This window comes from Cryptotermes secundus, unplaced genomic scaffold, assembly GCF_002891405.2.
Source record: "Cryptotermes secundus unplaced genomic scaffold, Csec_1.0 scaffold1158, whole genome shotgun sequence".
Classification (NCBI taxonomy): domain Eukaryota; kingdom Metazoa; phylum Arthropoda; class Insecta; order Blattodea; family Kalotermitidae; genus Cryptotermes; species Cryptotermes secundus.
In genome coordinates, this window is record NW_019729912.1 from 232,888 (window position 1) to 253,908 (window position 21,021).

At 40.7% G+C, this 21,021-nt stretch overlaps 1 protein-coding gene across 1 annotated transcript; it reads right to left on the reverse strand.

Moving 5' to 3' along the window:
- Positions 1–1,885: 1,885 nt before the first annotated feature.
- Positions 1,886–5,029, reverse strand: LOC111865840 (probable E3 ubiquitin-protein ligase sinah). The gene is made up of 2 exons (XM_023854196.2): positions 5,011–5,029; positions 1,886–3,606 (listed from the first exon to the last, which is right to left on the reverse strand). The coding sequence occupies exon 2, from the start codon at positions 3,576–3,578 to the stop codon at positions 2,655–2,657; it is 924 nt and encodes a 307-aa protein (XP_023709964.1). The 5' UTR covers positions 3,579–3,606; positions 5,011–5,029; the 3' UTR covers positions 1,886–2,654.
- Between the last annotated feature and the right edge of the window lie 15,992 nt (positions 5,030–21,021).

The window sequence follows — 21,021 nt, forward strand, 5'->3', positions numbered from 1 at the left end:
GGGCATGCAATGAAGTAGTTCGACGTACATCGAAAAGCACCTGAAGATGGTACTTTAGTGCTGAAACATGCAGTGCAAGAGAGAAGAGTAAGGTGAATAAATGTATGCACTGTAAGACGGTCAGAATAAATCATGGACATAAATCAGTGCAACAGGACGCTAAAATATAGCATTCAGAATAAAATAATTTAAACATCCCACAAATATAACTTCCGTAGATTACAATGAAGCGCTGATAAAGTGGATGTGTACAACTCACCGGAATATCTAAATTATTGTAACGTGAATGGCCAGAGAATTTCTAGGCAACGACCTGTAAACAACCTTCAGTTGAGTGCGTTAATACAATAGGACAAATGTTTATCGCGCTGTTGCTAGGCGACAGTCAGGGCGTCAATGGACTGACGAGGTAGATATCATGTGACTGGCTTTCTATGGAGTCCGTGCCGCGACCGTTGCTATGTAATCATTCGGTAAACATGTTTTAACAATAGAGGTTGTTTTCTGCGTCGTCGGTACGGAGGCTATATAACGACAGTTACAGATATAACAGGTTGTGGAAACGGGGTCGAATAACTCCACCGTGACCCCGCGAGTTGTAGTCTCAAATCTGGGACAGTAAAATATGGTCGCCAGTCCCTAGGGACTCGAACCTGAGAAAGACTGCACTGGCATATACAAAAGACAGACCCGTCCTATCGTCAGAGAGGTCACCCCACAAAAATAAGACTGTAGTTGTCAAACAGTAATACATAAATATCTGGCCATGAGCCCCAGATGGGGCTCTACACTAAGACTAATTGATTGACTGACCGTCAGTCGCAATGTAATTTTGACTTTGACTTAACAGGTTTCAGTTCTCTTAAGTGCACTTTCGTTCAAGTGAGTTCTCGGTTGGAGACAGCCACGGGAAGTTCAGTTTTGAGTTCAGCAGAGTGCAGTTGATTTCCCAAGTGATTAAACAAGAAATGGCATGAGTAGTTCATAGTGTTTTCAAGTGTTAGTTTCTGTGTTGAGATCCGTTGCTAGGAGTGTGCAACGGTCAACGGTATAAAGTGTGTAAATCAGCGATAGCGCTGTATTAAATATAATTAAGAGAACTTGTAACCAAAGTGCTAATAAATCCAACTGTCCGAACTAGAACCCGTCATTTTCGTGGAGCGAACACCCTACACTTGTCATTATAATAAGGGCTTTTCAGGGTAGGCTTATATACGTAGTAAGAAAAATAATAATAAGTGACATTAGGAAATAAAGAAATCAAAGAAAAATTGTAACTAACCAGGATGCAAGATTACAAGGCATGAGTTTTTATTTATTTTTTAATCGTGCATTTAAGGAATTATGTGAAAATGCACAGATTACCAACAATAATTTACTGAGAACCCTATTATTCGCAAATGACCAAATTATTTTAAGAGTTTGAAAATACCCTCTCCACAGATTCCTGCATCAATTTGTTCCAGTTAAGAAGCAACATATGGGCCGCGCCATAGCTCAAGCGGTTAGTCGCTGGCTTCCCACCGCGGCGGCCCGAGTTCAATCCCGGGTCTGGTTAAGTGGGATTTGTGGTGGACAAAGTGGCGCTGGGGCAGGTTTTCTCCGAGTACTTCTGTTTCCCCTGCCAATCTTTATTCCACCAATTGCTCCACAATCACCCTCACCTATCATCTGGGGCTGGTACAATAGGACAGAATTTGCCGCCGTACAAGGGACTTAGTCCCACCCCACTATCAATACAAAAATAATAAGATGCAACATGGAAAGGCCTACATCTTAAAAAAAATACTGGTCTTCAAGGGAAAGGAATCAATACGAGCAAAGACAGAAATAATTAATCACATTACGAAATAAGTGAGAAATTTTAATTATTTATGCATTGATATATACAATAAATTACACAGATCGGATTAAATTTATGAGGAAAAACAAACGAGACTTTAAAACAAAGAACACAAATGAACATTACTGAATTTCTGTAAGACCTCAGCAGTGACACAGCACTGACTGCTTGGACACTGAATCAGTAACGGAAGAAAAGCGAACTGATGCAGCAGAGATGAGTTAGCGATTTTGCAGAGAGCATAAGAAACGAACGGAATCAGGGTTCTAGCTAACAGCTGTGTATAATCATGTGTAATAACGTATTTCTTTGACGTTTCTGAGTTGTAATATTTCAAAGTATAGTCCCGGAATCGAACCCGGGCCGCCGCGATGGGAAGCCAGCGACTATCCGCTTGAGCTATGGCTCGGCCCAATTTATGAACTTAATAAAGTAAAATACATTATACCAGGAAAGCTGTGATTCACCATAAATGTGAAATCTTCGACTTCGATAAAATCCAAAGTGAAATTAATCCTTGGAGCTATAATTTGTGCAACATATCACTTATGATTTTGCTTGGCCACGCTGACGAGACGCCAGGTAGAAAAGTTGGTGATAAGGATTAGACCACATTCTACAGATTCAAGAAAGAAATACAAACGGAAACACTTTCCAGTCAGTGCATGTGGCATGATTAGCGGCAGGAGTTTCCGTAACTTCTAGTTGATGAGATCACTTATACACCCGCAAATAACCGTTCATCTTGTCATTTAGACTCGCAATTGGCAAGTTGAAAGCGATAAAATATATTGAATTTGATTACGATCTACTACGTTAAGAGCGTGGGGTTAAACTGGCTAACACAACGCTGGCAATATTGGGACGGAACAAATCCGTATGCTTCTGGTGCATTAACATCCTTAACTGCAAGTGAGTGCACAGTCTTCAGTACCAATGTTACTGTTAGTGTGTCTTTAGAGTCGGTGAAGAAATTTCCTAGAGCCTTACTAAACCAGAAGTGATCGGAAGCGAAGTGATTTTTATACTCTTCCGAAATAGCGTGAAGTTGTCTACTGAACATGAATTTGTAGTGAGCCGTTCTGTTACTTGTTTCCTTCCCAACCTCAAATTCGTACCGGAATGTTGATCCAATGTCAGGTGCCCCGCTTACGAACTTCACACCCCCAAAAAAGACCCCATCTACGCAATCGTACTCAAGTTTTGCCAGGAACAAATGGCTGTAAACGGCCATCAGGATTGTGGCATGGAATTTTGTAACCTCACTGTAGTTCCTGATCACGAAGTCGTACTTGAAGTCCTCCGAAATGAGGGCACGATGTTCTGCAAACATGTGCTCGGTCAGGTCTTTGCGGGTACAGGCCCATAAGCAACCTTCAGGGCCAATTACAGACGCGCAGACAAGTTCCTTGAAGTCGCAATGTTTCTTGTGGACTTTCATGTCGTCTGGTAGCATTCTCTTCTTGCAGCCACGTACAGAGTTGGGACAAAACTGAAGCACGGATCCTTTCTCCTCTAGGCCGAGGGGAATGATCTTGAATTTATTGAAGCAAATAGGACAATGTTCTTGTTCTAAACAGTCTGGGCATATGAGGTGGCCTTTCTTACAGCGGTGAATCGGTGGATACACGTAACCATCCGGGCATTTGTGGCATTTCAGATTGTTAACTGACATTACTTCAGTCTGCATGTTTTTCCTCTTATTTCTTGCTAACAGACGTCGAAAAAAATTCATTTAAAAATGAAGCATATCTCTGCTACATCTGAAAAATGTAAAACACGTACACGTTTTTAAACACTCAAATACGGACTGGAATTTCCGAAATATTTTACAAAGCAAATTAAATGTTCCTTAAAATTAGATGCAAAAATTCGTTTACAATGCAGTAATCTTTTTCTGAGACTGCTAAATGTTAGATTACTTAACAGTGAATACGTGATGATCTGGAAGGAGGCCGTTGCAACACATCTCAAAATACTATCACGGAATTCACCTCGGACTATTGGCTATTACTGCTCGTACAGTTTTTGAAATGGGGCATATACTCGTACATCACGTCGATGCTTACTTAATATTATTAGGGCTTATAAGCCTATGTAGGGGAAGTCCGTGTAATATGGCTCAATTAAGTTTGAATGCATATAAACTTCCTAGAGAGTGCGATAAGCAGAAATCTCTTTTGTCTGACAAGTGATGTACTTGTACATTATAGCTTATTTTGATACAAGTAATTTCTATTAATTTATGAAACCATATTTTTAAAAATTTGTCAAAGAAAAATTTACAACGGTGTAATCTGAACCGGAGGCGTGTAACATGGATGACGGTATCACGTAATTTGGACCCGTTATATGAAACACATTTAATTACTTTTTCTGTTGTTATTCACTACAAATAGCGACTACACAAATGCTATATTAGATTTTTAAACTTAAATGAAAGCAAGACTGCAGGAAATTGCAGAAAACACGTATGGAATGTGCACATTATCTCGCTGTCACAGAAATATATCTTATCACTTAAATGGCCATAACACATATTGTGCAAACAATGAATGAAAAAAAAGTAATAGGTCAATAATAATGGGCTAAAATAGGCAATATGGATATATAATAGATATAACCCTGCCGGTCACGGTAGCCAAACGGTCTAAGGCATGTACTATCTTCGCTCGCTTGGAAACCGGGATCGTGGGTTCGAATCCCACTCAGGGCATGGATGTGTAGTTTGTGTGTGTGTGCGTTTTTCTGTGTTTGTCTACAGATAGAGCCTTGCGACGAGCTGATCACCCGCCCAAGGAGTCCTACCGAATGTGTAAGATCTAGAAAAACCGAAGTGAACGGAGAAGTTCATGGAGGTAGGCCTAGGCCCACTGGGTCTGTAGTGCCAAGGAAGAAGAAAAAATATATATAACCACAACCCACTTATTCGTGTGAACATGTCATCAGTTTTCATGTGAACTATTTTTGCGCGGATAGAAGTGACCAGAAGAAGAGGAAGAAGACGTAAGAAGATGCTGGATGNAATTAAGACAACACATCTTATTATGAAATCAAACTTTACTTTCTCAAAGCTGTTTGTGACACAGGTGTTTCAAATGCCACCCCTGTATCCAACTAAACTAACTACCGAACTGCGCAGACTCCACGCGCCTGCAGGTACTCACCTGTCTATAGTCCTGTTCTTCCCAGAGCGAAATGTCTACTCGCAGTAGACATATCGCCTTAATATAATGACAGATTATGGCCGCTCATGCGCACTGACTTCGTGACGAGAGCACGCATTTGTACGCTAAAACACACCTACAATCAGTACAGTGACCCGCATATAATTTTTTGCTATCTCTTCTTGTTTGTCTTATCTCTTCATATTCCTCTTTCGTTCCTATATTCTTCTTCAATCCTATACAAAAATTATTCTGGTCATCTTCTTACTGGTCCCGGGTTCGATCCCAGATCAGGTTATGTGGTAATTGTGATGGAAAAATTGACACTGGAGTGGGTTTTCTCGGGGAACTTCGTTTTCCGCTGCCAGCTGTCATTCCATCAACTGCACCACATTCATTAGTCACAACACCATCGACACTATAGTCTCAATACAAATACCGTCTTTAAATAACCAACATTATCCTGTTGTTTGTCTTCCTAAAGACGATTGCACAATTCTGTTCTCAGAATTACCGTTTCTTTTGCCTGTGACCGGCATCATGCCAGTAATAACTATAACAGAATAACTATGTTGTAGTTATCCAACCACAGTAACTACTGACACTTGATGGTCAACAAATTTTTGTAATTTTTTGATAATGCAGCTGACCCGGGCTTGATATCTGCGCTGTAGCGCGGATGAACCATAAGTTGGGCAGTACATGGGTGCTTGATATTGTGACGTATACGCCCACTGATAGGCAACGTCTCCATAAACACCATCCCGCGGAGACTTATTCTGGGTAATCAACCCGTTGCTAGGTAAAGTCTACAACAACACGCGACAACAGCAGACGTCCATTGCTACACAATGGACGTGTTCTCCGTGACGTCCGACCTGAGACTATATAATTAGAAACTAAGAAAAAACCCGTGTGGAGGGGGTCGAATACTTTCACTGTGACCCTTCGAGTTGTAGGAGGCGACGGTAAGGGAAGTCTCAAATCTGAGACAGTAAAATGTGGTCGCGAGTCCCAAGGGACTTGAACCCGAGAAACACTGCGCTGGCAAGGGCCAGCAGCATATACGTACAAAAGACAGATCCGTCCTCTCGTCAGAGAGGCTCCCCAGAAAAACAAGACCGTAACTGTCAAACAGTAAAAAATATCTGGTCATGAGTCCCAGATATGGCTCAACACTAAGACTTATTGACTGACTGACCTTCAGTCGCAATGTGACTTTCGCAAATCATGCCTATCTTACAAATCTTATGCTACAACGGTAGGTCAGTCACTTGAATTGTTGTAAGCTTGTCCACCTCCAAGTTTAATGCTCTTATACACTGAAGTGCCTGACTTCATCTTGTCCTAAGAAAATTCGGAGTTTCGGTCGAAGGTAGAATGTCTAAGCCAAGGAAATACAAGCGGAACATCACAAAGTTCCGTCCTGTCCCCCATATGTACAGTCTATATAAAAATGATATGCTCCAAGTACCGGGTGTCTACCAAAATAATTAATCATTTTAATACCCAATCTTACTTTGTCACAAAAACGGGATTACTTTAATCTAAACTTCTTACAGTCAAAGTGTGAAGACAAGATAATATAATATATACCACAGATGGTTTCATTAACGTGCTAATACAGAATTATTGATATGATAAAGTAACGGGGATTCACCCTTTAAAATTTCATTATCAGCATATCTTTACATTTATTCTACGAATATTTCTGTCTTCTGTGATGTGACACTGTCACGTGTTAGTGACTGGACAAGGAGTTTAGATTGATAATTTAATTTTCTGAAAGCTTACAACTCGTAACTCCAAATGTTTATGAAATTTTCACTAACCTGCACGCTCTACGACTCACTACTGCAGGGATTGAATGTTTAGTAATCGTTACTTGGCCTTTTTCTTCAATGTGCCTTTTGATTATTTTCAGAATAACCTTCTTTCTAGGCAATGGCTGAGTAGCGATCACGTGGGAACCCCAACTAACACGAACGCAGCAATTGCATAGCAACGGAAGAAGGGTGTTTCTTGTGCGGCCCGCATCGAGAAGTTATAAGAAGGAAGTCAGTGTAGTGGAGTTAGTGAGTGAGTGAGTGAGTGAGTTAGAGGACTGCTGCAGTTCACTCTTTGTGAGCTGCTGTTGTGAGAAGCTGATAGTTGAGGTACGGGGACAGTTCGGGAAACCAGAATAAGGCGAAGATCACCCGTTGGAAGCCGTTACCAGGCAACAACTTGTGAAGACACAGCAGATTAAGATGACGTATTGTGTGCTCTTGTGAGCTGTAAAGTATGTGAATTAGTGAAAAGGTAGTAATTACTTACAAGTCACGGATCCATAAAAAGGTAAAATTGTCCCTGTGCTTAACGTATTAAGCACTATGTCATGAAGACGTATGGGGGAGCGGATGTATAGATCCACAATTTCTTGACATCGGCACTACTAGAGGTGAGTGGTCAGCTTCGTGCCCCGGCTGCTTCACCCCCGGGAAAGAATGCCAGGTACCAATTTGATTGCAGGTTGGATGAACCCCAGAGCCAGTCTGGATGACGTGGAGAAGCGAAAATTCGTTACTCTACCGTGACTCAAACTCCGACGTCTCGGTCGGCTAGCCCGTAGCCAGTCGCTATACCGACTGCCCTATCCCAGCTCACCATGGATCCGTAAGATAGTAAGATAGTCTATAGTCACTCTATCACCTGATAATATTCTTATTCAACACATCTAGAGCTACATTCCATATCTGGAGGACGTCTCCTCATTCAGCAACGTGTTGACGAACCCCGTAAGGATAAAATGGATTAGCGTCTACCTTCATACGATATTTGGTACCCCTATGAACAGACGCATTGTTCTCAGCTGGAAACTAAACGAAAACATTCGCATGTTCGCCATGTTTTCGTGCTCTACTATTAATTGTTGAAAAATGAAAAAGTATGAGGTTGGATTGGTCTACAAAGCACAATATCCATACCGAATTTCATGAACATACGCCAAGTTGTTCGAAATATGAGGGGGCACATACACACAAACACAGAGCACGAAAATATCATAAGCCTATTTTTTATCTTAGGAATTAATACCTACCGACAAAATTACACAGCGTCTTCGAGATTAGTAGGTGAAGCCGTAATGCTCGAAACTAGTATTTGCCAAAGGTGTGTTCGAATTTCGGCCGGAACACGTTCTGTTCTGAGATTTGCATGGTTTATCTCAGTCTCTCCAGAGAAAATTAGGAACAGTACCTCGATTAGGCCATGATCGCTTCTTTGATATCTTCCCCAATTATTTAACATCCGACGCTGTATGCTTTACGTACTGGCAGCGTCGTCAAATAAGTCACACAAAATTAAGGCGTCATATCCAAGAAAATATACACCACTGTGAGAAACTGAATGTTCACATGTAATGTACAGGTTTCTCAATTAACGGTTTCTACAGCCAGCCGCTGAAGCTAGTTTCTCGCTCGCGGATTTTTCTACCTTGAAGATGGAGGCGCTACGTTCCTCAGAAACGTCGGTTCAAACAAGATATACACGGTGCCACATCTCAGAAGACGGCCGTGAAAACATCAAATCTTACATAGTGTCCCTTTAACATGTTCAAAACATGCCAAAGCGCTAAACAAAGTGTTGCATTTTCCAAGAATTTTAGTTTCATTCTAGGAGTTATGTTATTATTTCGAACAAAATGTTCGCTGCAAATGCATACTCTCTGCGAGTAATACATTCACGCGTGTACACATGTAAAGTATTGTTACGTCCGTTCCGAGCCAGTTTGCTACAAGTTTGTCGGATTGCCTATGGAGTCGCCACTTGATGACCTGCATATCCGCCGACCTCAGAGTTTCATAACAGATGGCGCAGCACTGTAAAATTTTCAACTGGAGCAATCATCATTATCATTATCACCATCATTGGCAGAACAGCCCTTTTTGGGCCGCAGCCTTCCTTAGAATATTCTGCCAGACATATCTTTTCTTGGTTAGGTTTTTCAGTTCCTTTCCTCTCAGAGCTTTAACGTCATTGTCCACTCGATCTTCCCATCTCATGTCCATGTTCTCCTACAAAGCGTACAATTCATAATTGTACTTGATTCTTCATTTATTGTTCCTTTGACTGGGCCAAGTGTGGACCTCAAAATTTTCTTTCAAAAACAGCAAGAGATTTTTCTTCAAATGTTGATACTAGCTATGTTTCTTAATTAATGTCTTATATGATATTTCATTTTCCAGGTACGTACATCCCTCTCGTTGGAGTCTCCACCTTATCGTGGTGAGGGGGTTTGAGTATGCCAAGGACCCTGAGAGCTATACCAGCGGTAGCGTAGCTACTGGCAGGGCCTCCCTTGCTGGACAGGTCAAAGGGTAGGCATCAGACGAAGAGAGACACCAAAAACTGATGCCGGAAGCAGCGNTGCGAGATGTTTCCTCTGGAGACAAAGATCGCATTAAGTGGAGGAACTGTTTTGGAAGAGACTGTGGACCTGTCGTCTGACAGATTACTGATAATGATGATGATGATGATGTACGTACATGCGACATCGGTTGGTTTTTTGATCCATATAAATATGTATTAGCTATCAAAATTCCTTTCTTAATTTTCTGAATGATATTATTATTACAATTCCTTAAGTGAGGGCTGGGATCTTAATATGATGTCTATACTGTCACGTGTGCGGTGTTGGCGTGACTAATAATAATGGACCACAGAGGCGGTCCATTGAAATAGTACTGACATTTTTAATGTTGTTTTATTTTGTTTCATACATTCTTGGTTTATTAAAGAGAACCGAGTAAGATGATAGATGAATAATGAATTGGAAGGAATGTGAAAGGAAGCGTTATCCTGGTATTTCCTAGGAGGAACTAATGAATATAACGAAAAATCTTGGCCGAACTCGAACTTGGGACCTTTCATTGCAAAGCTCTACAGTCATATTTGTGCAATTCTCCTTACGTTTATAATATTCTGCAACAGTATTAAATACAAACGAAAGCAGCTGGAAACAACTTCAGCACTTTCAAAATGAGTTCGTAGATCGTCATTTCAGATACACTTTTTACTGATGTACCCAACGAACCCGAGTAACCGGGCATTCCTGTCACCGCTGAGCTAAGCTACTTATATACACATATCCACTAACGCAACATATGGCATATTGTTATCTGTATTTTGGATATGACCGGTGTGCAGAAAATGGGCCGCATCCCATACGAGGCTGGCAGATAATATGAAACAAGGTAACCCCTACCAGGTCTTGTATATACATCCGTGCTTCGAACAAATGACTGAAAATCAATTCACGGTATCCCCTTACAGCTACAACCCTCTCGGCAGCTCATGCCCCAACACTGCCTTTCATCTACTCTAGTCTCATGCGGTTTCCATTATCTTAAAGCAGCCTTCCTCCGTAACTAGAAATCCTATTCCGATATTTCAGCAAGGGGATTCGGCACGCTTACAACAAGGTGTACAAGAAATGGATGTCTCGCACTATTACCAAACTCCTGCAGAGCGGCATCCGACTCTTGCGTCACAGGACAGTAATTTATATCTTGCGTTCACGAAAATTGTTCAAAGACCGAATTGGACTCGGGAGGAGCTAGCTTCGAATCTAGGCAGGGGCACTAACTATGCTGTCTGAAGTTCATCGGAATGTCCTCCCCCTTCTTCCATCCAGGCTACTTCCGGGATAATACTCCGAGTAGGCCACAACTGCTTCATTCCAAGCGCTTTCCAATTTGTTATTCACGAAACACAAACTCGACTCATAATTTTTATTATAAATCTTATTTTACAGTCTTATGTGAACTGAGTATTTATTAAATTAAAAGTTTAAAATTTAAAAGTCATAACATGATTCGGCCAATATGGCCATCATCAGGTGTTAGAATATATCTAATGGGGAAACTGCTGCTTTCTGCTGCTGATGCTATTACATGTGTAGGTCCCTCGGATGCGAATGCGCACGTGTATTCAAAGTTCTTTATTTATGTACTCACTGTAGTTACGGAGTCATGCTTCTTCCTGCTGAGTTCTTCGCTGCGTGTCTCGTTCTTGAATGCTTCTCTGAGTCAAAGTCAAAGTAACACTGCGACTGACTGCCAGTCAGTCAGTAAGTCTTGGTGTCGAGCCCCGTCCTGGGAATAATGACCAGATATTTGTTACTGTTTCACAGTTACGATGTTGTTCTTCTAGGGCGCCCTCTCTGACGAGAAGACGGGTATGTCGTTTGTACATATATACTGCTGGTTGCCAGCGCAGTCTTTCTCGGGTCCGAGTCCCTTGGGACTCGCGACCATATTTTACTGTCTCAGATTTGAGACTTTTCTTTTCGTCGCCTCCTACGACTCTCAGGGTCACGGTGGAGGTATTGGCCCCCGCCTCCACACGGGTGTGCTTCTCTGAGTTGGACTGGTTCCATTTTTATAATGTGTTTTTGTCGCTATCTGTTGTTTAATTTTTGTATTACCTCGAATATAGGGTTGTGGGTGTCGATGTATGTGTCGTTCATTTGCACTCCGTCCTTACTCGTCTTATATATATATATATATATATCCTGTGTGTTTAGATGTTTTCCTCCCTCTCCGTTTTCGAAGCTTTCATGGTGTCAGCCATATTCTCATTTGTATGTCTCGAATTCATCATACGTGTATGGTTTGAATACCCCGAATTTCCGTTATTACTTCGTATTGCCTGTATATGCTCCTCATAGCTGGGTTTAAATGTTCTGCATGTTTGTCCTATGTACTTTAATGACAATCCATACATCTCATTTGATATATGCAACTTTGTTCGTATTCGTCTCGTTGTAGGTGGAGCTATTTTCTTGTGTTTTACAGCCTGCCCTGTATTTCTCATGGAGTCTACTCCATATAATTATTTTAGTGCCAGCGAAATAAGAATGAATATAGCACCAACAGGTTCCTAATTTCGGATGCCGAAATCATGTTAATTATTGAAATTAAACAAATAAGCACTAATCTAGACATGGCAGCATAACGGATAATTGAAGCTTTTGGAAGCGATAAGAACACATGATATGCATATTATAACGTACATAGTTAAGCTCATAAATGTGCAATATAAAACTCACTTACGGTTCCGAAACCTTAGCCCTGTAAGCAAAAATATTACATCAGAACTGGCTGAAACGCATGGAAACACTGCTGCTTCAATGTCCAGTCTGCCGTTGCTGAGGAATTGGTTCGATAGGAAGTGTAAGATCCTGTGGAAACCACCGCATTTTTGTCCTTACTTACTTACTTATGGATCTGAGCCCTTCTTCAGGAGAAGCCAAATCTGCAGCTACTCAAGAATTTCCCAGCATTTTATGGAACCCGAAGGTTTATTACCGTGCTCACAAGAGCCCTCCACTGGTTCCTATCCTAAGACAGATCAATCCAATCTGTACCATCCCATCCTATCCCTTTAACATCCATTTTTTTATTGTCCACCCACCTACGCCTTGGTCTTCCCAGTGAACTGCTTCCTTCTGGCTTTTCCACCAATATCCTACATGCATTCCTCATCTCCCCATTCGTGCTACATGCCCTGCTCACCTCATCCTCCTTTACTTGATCATTCTAATTATACTTGGAGAAGAGTACAAGTTATGAAGCTCCTCATTATGCAGTTTTCTCCAACCTCCTGTCCCTTCATCTCTCTTCGGTCCAAATATTCTCCTCAGCACCCTGTTCTCCAACACACTCAGTTTATGTTCCTCCCTTAATGTCAGAGACAAAGTTTCCTACCCATACAGAACGACAGGCAAAATTATGCATTTTTGCCTTTACTTCCTGAAAAAAACACGCTATCCGAAATACGGTGATTTTAACCTAAAGAAAAAATAATTCTAAAAAAAATTGTTCTTAAAAAATGGACACATGATATAAAATATGCACCCGATTTGGTCCTGTAATTTTTCAGACAGCGTTCAATATGATGCATATTTATGGAAACACGAGAATAGCGTCTTCCGAAGCTCTTTGCAATGTAAGTTGTCTCCTGCTCGTTAGATCCCTTGACATGGATCCGCAATAAACGCCTACCGACAGCAAAACACTTCTAAATCATCTCTTAAGTTGTTCCAGAATCACATTCTACAAAGCACGATTGATACCGCTGCGTCACGATTCTGTATTGATTTGTTTATCCCTCTAAGTGTCAGCGGATAAATCCTCAAGAGACCCACCGTTAATTCTGCGGTTCTTTATTTCATATTTCCTTCTGGCGACATAGCAGCGTGTCAGGTTGGGAGATACATGGGCCCTTTAACGATTTTCCACACGCTTTGTCTCCTGGCTACAAAAAGCAAAAGAAAGTTTCTTCGTCGGTTGCTTCTGGAATATGATTTATCGTTGTGACAACTTTTTTATCTCTCGCTGAAGTCGATTTGAAGGAGTGTTATTGGGAGGTGTCGTTGATTGTGAGTGAAAGAGTGTATCATGATTCCTTACCCCCCCCCCCATAACTCAACTACGAGAGCCTTCAACCACTAGCAGGTCATACGGACACTTAGGGAGAGAGCGACACTGCCATGGAGTTCGGGTTGTACAGCGACAGTACGATGAATTTTCTGTATTCAAGTTAATATTTCGTGGAATTACAAGAAATTATGACTCCTACTCTCTCTTATATTCAAGTATATACAGGAGGTCGGTGGAACTTACGACTTAATAAATATATTAAACTCTTAACTTCGTCCCTATATTTATAATTATTAATACACAAAAGAGAATGGTTTATCGATTCATTTTAGGTAACATCATTTCACATGCCAAAATTCAGGCTAATCAAACTATATTACCTACTTAAACAACAAGCAAACTCCGTGGACTGTAGTCCGCAAGCGTACTATACCGAACGAGAGACCGCCGTTTGTCGGCTGCCACATGGCGCTGCAATCGCTCTCGCTACTGCTACTGGCATTGTAGTAGAGTTTGTAAATTTTTACTGCGTGAATAAGCTAAATGTCATCTTTGTTTTCAACATAGGAGAGCCTACGTCCGTATTCTCACTTTATACCATATTATACAAGTATATTCAGCGCCAAAACTGCAACATAATGTACAAGATGTCTCTCCGAAACAATTGTTTCCCAAGTATTTTCAAGCAAAACATTTCAGGATATGTGCGCTACACACCACACATGCTCTATTACTCCATTTATTGAGTTTGATAATAAGACTAACTTACAAATGCATAACTGGGCATTTGTTTGCTGCGTATGTGTATAGAAACCGAGGCACCAGCTAGGAAGCAGAATGATTCAGGCGTCTGGACTCTCGAAGGCACGGAATCGAGATTAACGGCCGTGGGAATCCGTTGCGCTGACCACGTGACACCCTCTATCTGCAAAAGTTGGCACTAACTTCGTAGACAAGCGGCGGTCGCTTGATCGGTATAGTCTGCTTGCAGACTAAAAGCAACGGAGATTTTGGTTTCTTGGGGTGGGGTGAAACTCAGCCCACTTGGTACGTAGGCCATTAAATGAACTACTGTACCAGTCCCGGACGATAGAAGAGTATGGATCAATTGGTGGAATGAGGATTGGCAAGGGAAACCCAAGCACTCGGAGAAAACCTTCCCCAATGCCATTTTGTCCACCACAAATCCCACTTGACCGGACCCCGGGATCGAACCCGGACCGCCGCGGTGGGAAGCCGGCAACTAACCGCCTGAGTTATGGCGCGGCCTAGAGCACTGTACTTTACTATCAATTTTCTCAAAATAGCCGAAGCCTAAACAGTTACTGTATAAGATACAGCATTTATTTGTCAATTATAATTTTTATTCGAAAAGTTCTTTTTTTCGGGAGAAAATTATCGAGATACGCTAAAACTAAACAAATAAATTTACGCCCTCAAATAATATAGACCTTAGCACGGAATAAACTGAACCATATTCTTTTAATGGATATGTCTTATACAAAGGTTAACCAAAATCTGTCAAAGGACCCCAGATATATACACGCAGTGCTGGAATCCCTGAGTTCATTAGGCTACCAGGTAAAAAAAAAATAATAATAATAATAATAATTCAATTCGTGTTTATTTACGANGCGGGCCGCGAAGGCCCATAGAGTTGTGAGATGTTGAGGGTCCCACATTTTCTAGACAATCGGCTCAAAGATGGCGGTAAGGTTGTCAGCCTTACGCGCCGGCCGCGCTTTACTCCCCAGGAAAATTACTGAATTAATTCCAGGCTACCAGATAACTTACAATAAGCCTCAGAATAAAGGAGGCTTAATCGAAGTGAGAATGGCCAGGAAATTTTTTGTACTAATCTACTGTAAAGGTTTGAGCCGGGATAGCGTATTCGGTATAGCGACTGTCTACGGGCTGGGTGACCGAAGGGTTGGAGTTCGAGTTCGGTAGGGTGAAGAATTTTCTCTTCTCCGCGTCCTCCAGACCGGTTCTTGGGTCCACCGAACATCCTATTCAATGGGTACCGGGGGGTCTTCCCTCGGGGGTAAAGTGGACGGGGCGTGAAGCTAACTACTCACCTCAGCTAGTGCCGAGAAAATGTGGATCTATACATCTACTCCCCCATACGCCTTCATAGCGTAATGCTTAATAGTTACGCACAGGGACAATTTTACCTTACTATAAACGTAAAACTATCCTGTAAGAGGCCGTGAAGGTCCATTGCGTTGTGAGACGTCGAGGTCCCACTTTTTCTCTAGACAATTGGCTCACAGATGGCGGCAAGGTTGTCAGCCCTACGCGCCGGCCACCCTTTACCCCCAAGAATATTCCAAGATTATTCCTGGTACTCATTTCTGTTAGAAGCTGAGTCGACCCCAGGGCCACAGTGGGGCTGGAAGAATTAGGTCAATTGAAAAAATCCAATGCCCTCATCGGGGTTTGAACCCGCGACCTTCCGGCTTGTAGCATAGTGCCTCAACCAACTACACTACCGCTACAATTGTCGCTTTGCTTTGTTGCACTTACGTGCGGTCAAACGGGTACGACTGTTGTAGAGTTTCTCCGTCTATCTGTCATTTAATCTGCCTCTGAACCAGTTAACATGAGCCGGGATAGCTGAGTCGGTATAGCAACGTGCTACGGGTTGGACGGCCGGGTTTCGATTCCAGGCAGTGGCAGACTCTGTGGTCCATCCGTCCTCCTACAAAATAGGAACCTCTGGCTCTTTCAGCGGGGTTAAAGCGGCAGGTGTGTCAAGCTGACCATGCCCCTCCATCTAGTACCGACATCAAGCAGGATGGAAGTACCCCATGGGTCTTCATGACGAAGTGCTTAATTGCTTAATTAAATAAACAAAGAAACAACTTTACCTCTGATCCAGATAATAATAAATATAAGGGCGATTTATAATACTGTGGCGCATTTACCCCATGCAGGAACTTTTGAGCTAAGGAAACAGCCATTTCTAAGCAATACACACATGCAACAATGGAATAACGGGGGTATGAAACCCGTTTCTAGGCAACGGCTCGGTTAACACACTTCTGCGTAGACGTAAAGACGTCACACATCCAACAGTGCTTAACTACCACGTGATTTGTATTTTCTACGTGGTCTGCTCTACGCAGCAGTGGAACTGTTTTTTTTTCTGCGTTGTCCTTCGCGCGACTATATAACACGAGTCCGTTTAAAGCTAAAAAGAGTTTTTTAGTTGAGTTCCGAAGTTCCAGGGTGATTTAAGGCGAAATAACAGAAGACTTCATAGTGATCTGAAGTGTCAGTTGCTGTGTTAAGATCCGTTGCCAGGAGACGACTATGAAAGATGGAGAATCCTAGTGCGTATGCAACGGTGAACTGAGAAGTGTGTAAATTAGCGATAACGCTGTATTAAATGTAATTAAGAGAACTTGTAACCGAAGTGCTAATAAATCATATCATCCGAACTAGAACCCGTCATTTTCGTCACGCGTACCCACGTTAATTAAAATTATACTATGATATTTATGTGATAGGTGCTTCAGTCTGGGTTTCAGTTTCTGTTGGTTGTGATGACGATCAGAAAAAGGAAATTGTTAGATCTCAGTCATTCTTTGCACATTCATTTCTTCTGTAACCCTTTTCCTTCTCTGTCTCTCTGGAGTTAGCAGAAAGATTCATGGTGCCCATGATAGTTTTTCTGCATATATTTCTCTAAAAAGAATAAGAAAAAAGAGGGGTTAGAAACCCGCGGGCTGATTTATGGCCGGAGCGCTCTCTTCCGTTCAGCAGATTTGTTTCCGGTATGACCGATCCTTCTTCTTCTCATACCTTGCGCAGTCTGTCATGTTTGAGGAACGTTTCACAAGTGATGCATAAATTACAAGGAGCGGAGGCCTCAACTCTGATTCTGATATATTTGTTATCCTTAAAGCAAGGCAGATTCTTCAGATTCAGATTCAGGAATTCGTGTCAGAACTCATAAAAACTAAAGGGATCTTACGATGGTGTATAACACTTAAAATTACGGGGTTTTTGGATTCTATCCATCGTCCGGTATTCTAAAAACTAGAAAACACAACGTTTCGGAAACTGGATCTGTTTCCGTCTTCAGGTGGGGGGAGGACACCTCCTCTGTTGCGACTCTCAGAAAGACAACCTATGTCAGATTAACTACAGCTATTTTAATACCTGAGAGCAGGCTATATTGAAGATAATGATAAAATGGACAACTGAACAAGAAACAAAAATCCAACATTAACAGACAGTAATTATGGAACATAAAATATGATCACTCAGACACTGGACCCTAAAACAAAAGCAGTGACTGCCAACGATAGACCAGGAATAAACCCACTAAACATGTGTAATTTCCTGAAATTAATAATATACCAGGGATGTTGGAAAGAAACAAACGGCTCAATTATAGATATGATATAACCTTTAAGACAGCTTCATCAGTAAATTAATTCTTAAACCACACTTATCTGATAAGTTCAATCCTTCGGACATTCATCCCACACAACCGCTTAATTAGACTGGGAATACTAAGAAATACTTATATAGAATATACTGAAGAAATACTAAGATTGTGTAGAATCAGAACTACCAGTACATACTGCAAAGCAACTAAAAATAATTGAAGAGGAAGCACACATAACATACATACCACCCAAAACAATATTGTTAATACACTACAAAAAGTGAGACTATTTTATAACCAATTACCTGTACACAACTACAAACCCAGGCTGTTCATATATAGCAATTGTCAGAAAATGGGCACACCAAAAAACTTTGTATGGGAGCACCCACTTGTATAAGATGTGAACAGCACAATCCCACAGAGGACTGTAGAGCTGGCACACCACACTGCAGCAACTACGGAAGAAAAGATAGCACAAATTGTTCAGGACACAGCAAAAGAGCCAGATTTATCAGTATAATCAGTATATATCAGCTGTTCCGATTCACACATGTAATAAAGGCCAACAATTACTGTTAATTATAATGAATCACTACAGGGACATTTTCCAAGATTACCACACCCACAAAAGTTACATATGCAAACCTCAAGAAAGAATGAAGAGACAGCAGAAATGGGTACACAAGCAAATAATAGAAAAGTACAGGAATGGACCTAGCATAAAAATAAACAACAAAGGGCAACAAGAATGGATCAAAGAGTTTCACAGATATTAGTAAGAGGGCTGAGCTGACAGAAAAAAGTATCACTCAGAAGATATAATATGAAACAATGAAAAATTCAGTGATTTTGAATATTAAAGTGGGCAGTACATATATGTCATGGTATTCCGTGCAATTTAAGTTGAACTGAGAACCATAAACTCATGCACTGTGATTGAACCTACGAGCTGATTTAGAGACTGGCCCAATTTGAGGTGAGCAATAAGCAGTTTTCATAATTTTTTACAAATTTTATTACTGGTTTTAAAGGTGTACAGTTTCTTTATACAGTCATAAAAAAGAGTAATACATTCTAAAATTCCAATTTATACACTTTTAATACATAGGGCCTACTGCTGAGTGCCAGTTGGTCATAAAATGGTACACACAATTACAGTTTTCACTTGATTTGTTTCACAGAATACTGTTTTCTATCACAATGTAGCACAAAGAAACCTATTAATGATTTGTGCTTGACTTAATAACACAAACATATATTCATTGCTAAAAATCTTTGTTGTGTGTTATACTGTTTTTGTCTTCATATTGCTTACTTTCTGATTTCGACTGCTAGCAAAGGGAATTGCTATTCTTTAAGGATATAACATAATTATTTCTTTATGTCAGGAAGATTTAATGCTTTCATAATATTGGAACTTTAGTGTTAATTTTATAGCAAGCAACTCATGAGAGTTGATCAGAATATGGGCTGCAAAGGACAAGGACAACTAATTAAACACATTTCATCATGACACTCAAGGTAGCTCAGCCAAAGCTACTATAGATGTCACATCAGCTTGTTTACTCCAAAGTGATCCAGTCTGCCTTAAATCATTTGCGAGTAATTAATACTCTGGAACTCTAGTAATTCTAATCAAGTACTTCTAATTTACGTGATCAATAATGTGTCTTATAAAAGAATCTTCCACCACAAAAACCTCTGAAAAGCTGCATGTAGACATTAGTGGCACATGGCGAATGTTTTCCACTCTTCCAAATGCATGATCCATTTCGGGAACAATATATTTGAGAAAATGTGCATCAACACGCCCCATTGTTGGACTTCACAACTGGATTCATGCCTCTACAAGATGGCTGTTGAAGACCTGATATGTGGGTTTGTATTGAGAACAGAAAATTCAGTCCAAAACTTGCCATAAAGCTTAACCTATAAATGTAAATTGATATAGGTAATTTCATGGATCTCATATAGCACCCCATGTCAGTATTGGGGTGATCTTACTATGTTCTTTACTTCCATCATCACATTCAATTATGGAAGATCATGGTTGATCAAGAACCTGACTATATAAGGAAACAGATCACTACTAGCAACCATCTGCTCCCTACCAGTTTAATGTCGCAGAGAGGGTGTGATGCTTCCATAGAATGATGTGTTCGGCAAGATCAATGCTGCAAACTGTGTCACACACAAGGCTTTAGGTGTGCCTGTCAGAACCACCTGGGCAAAAGGTGCCTTCCAGCATCAGTCACATTAATAAATTAAACCTGGCAGACCTCAAAGAGACAAGTTGAAAGGAAACTGAGCCAATACCAACCATGCAGAGGCAGTGTGCATACATCAGCATAAGACCAGGAGTGAATGCAAGTGCTTCAGCAACAGATGCTTTATCCCGCACTCCATTCACTGTCTTTTCTAGTTTTGACATTAATTCCGCATTAAAGACTAACAAAGCTCTACAGCAGGATTCAAGTCTAGTACCCCTTAAGTTTCTTGAAATATTGAATGCAAGCTTCATCTCAGAACTGGAATTGCCTTCATTCAAATCTTTCTCAATTATGTCAAAATCATAACAGTGGCACAAATAACCAGAGTGAATGGTATTTAAATTTTCTTCCAAGAATATATACATGAAATTACACAAAATTGGAACTGAAATATGAGTGCATTAAGGTTCTGGAACAAGTTCATTAAATAAATTTTAAGTAATCAGGAAATGAGATTTTCTTCTAATGGGAAACTGTTATTCAAGATAGCTTCCAAGAATTAGTATGTTTTATAGTGCATTTCTATATCAGTAATTTTGTGAAAATACTTGAAAATTTCCATAATATCTAACATTATGTTTCCCTGGAACCAAGCTAAATTATGGGATTGTAATTCTAGAATTCAGTATTAAATGGTAACTTTGGATATCAGATAATATTGTAAGAGAAATGTAAGAGAGTTGAAGTAAACGCAAACTAACAGTCAACCTACCCTACAGCTCTTAATGATCTGTATTAGACAAAGTCAATGGCTTGAAGTGAGAAGTATCTAGAAGCTGTTGATAATTCGGTAAGTAAGATGTTTAAGCAATGATGGTCCCTGTGTCATGCATCAAAATGTTCAGATGAAGATAATAGAAATGTCACTTCAAGTAGCAAACATCTCCGGTCAGTGACATCTCATACATTAGTGCCA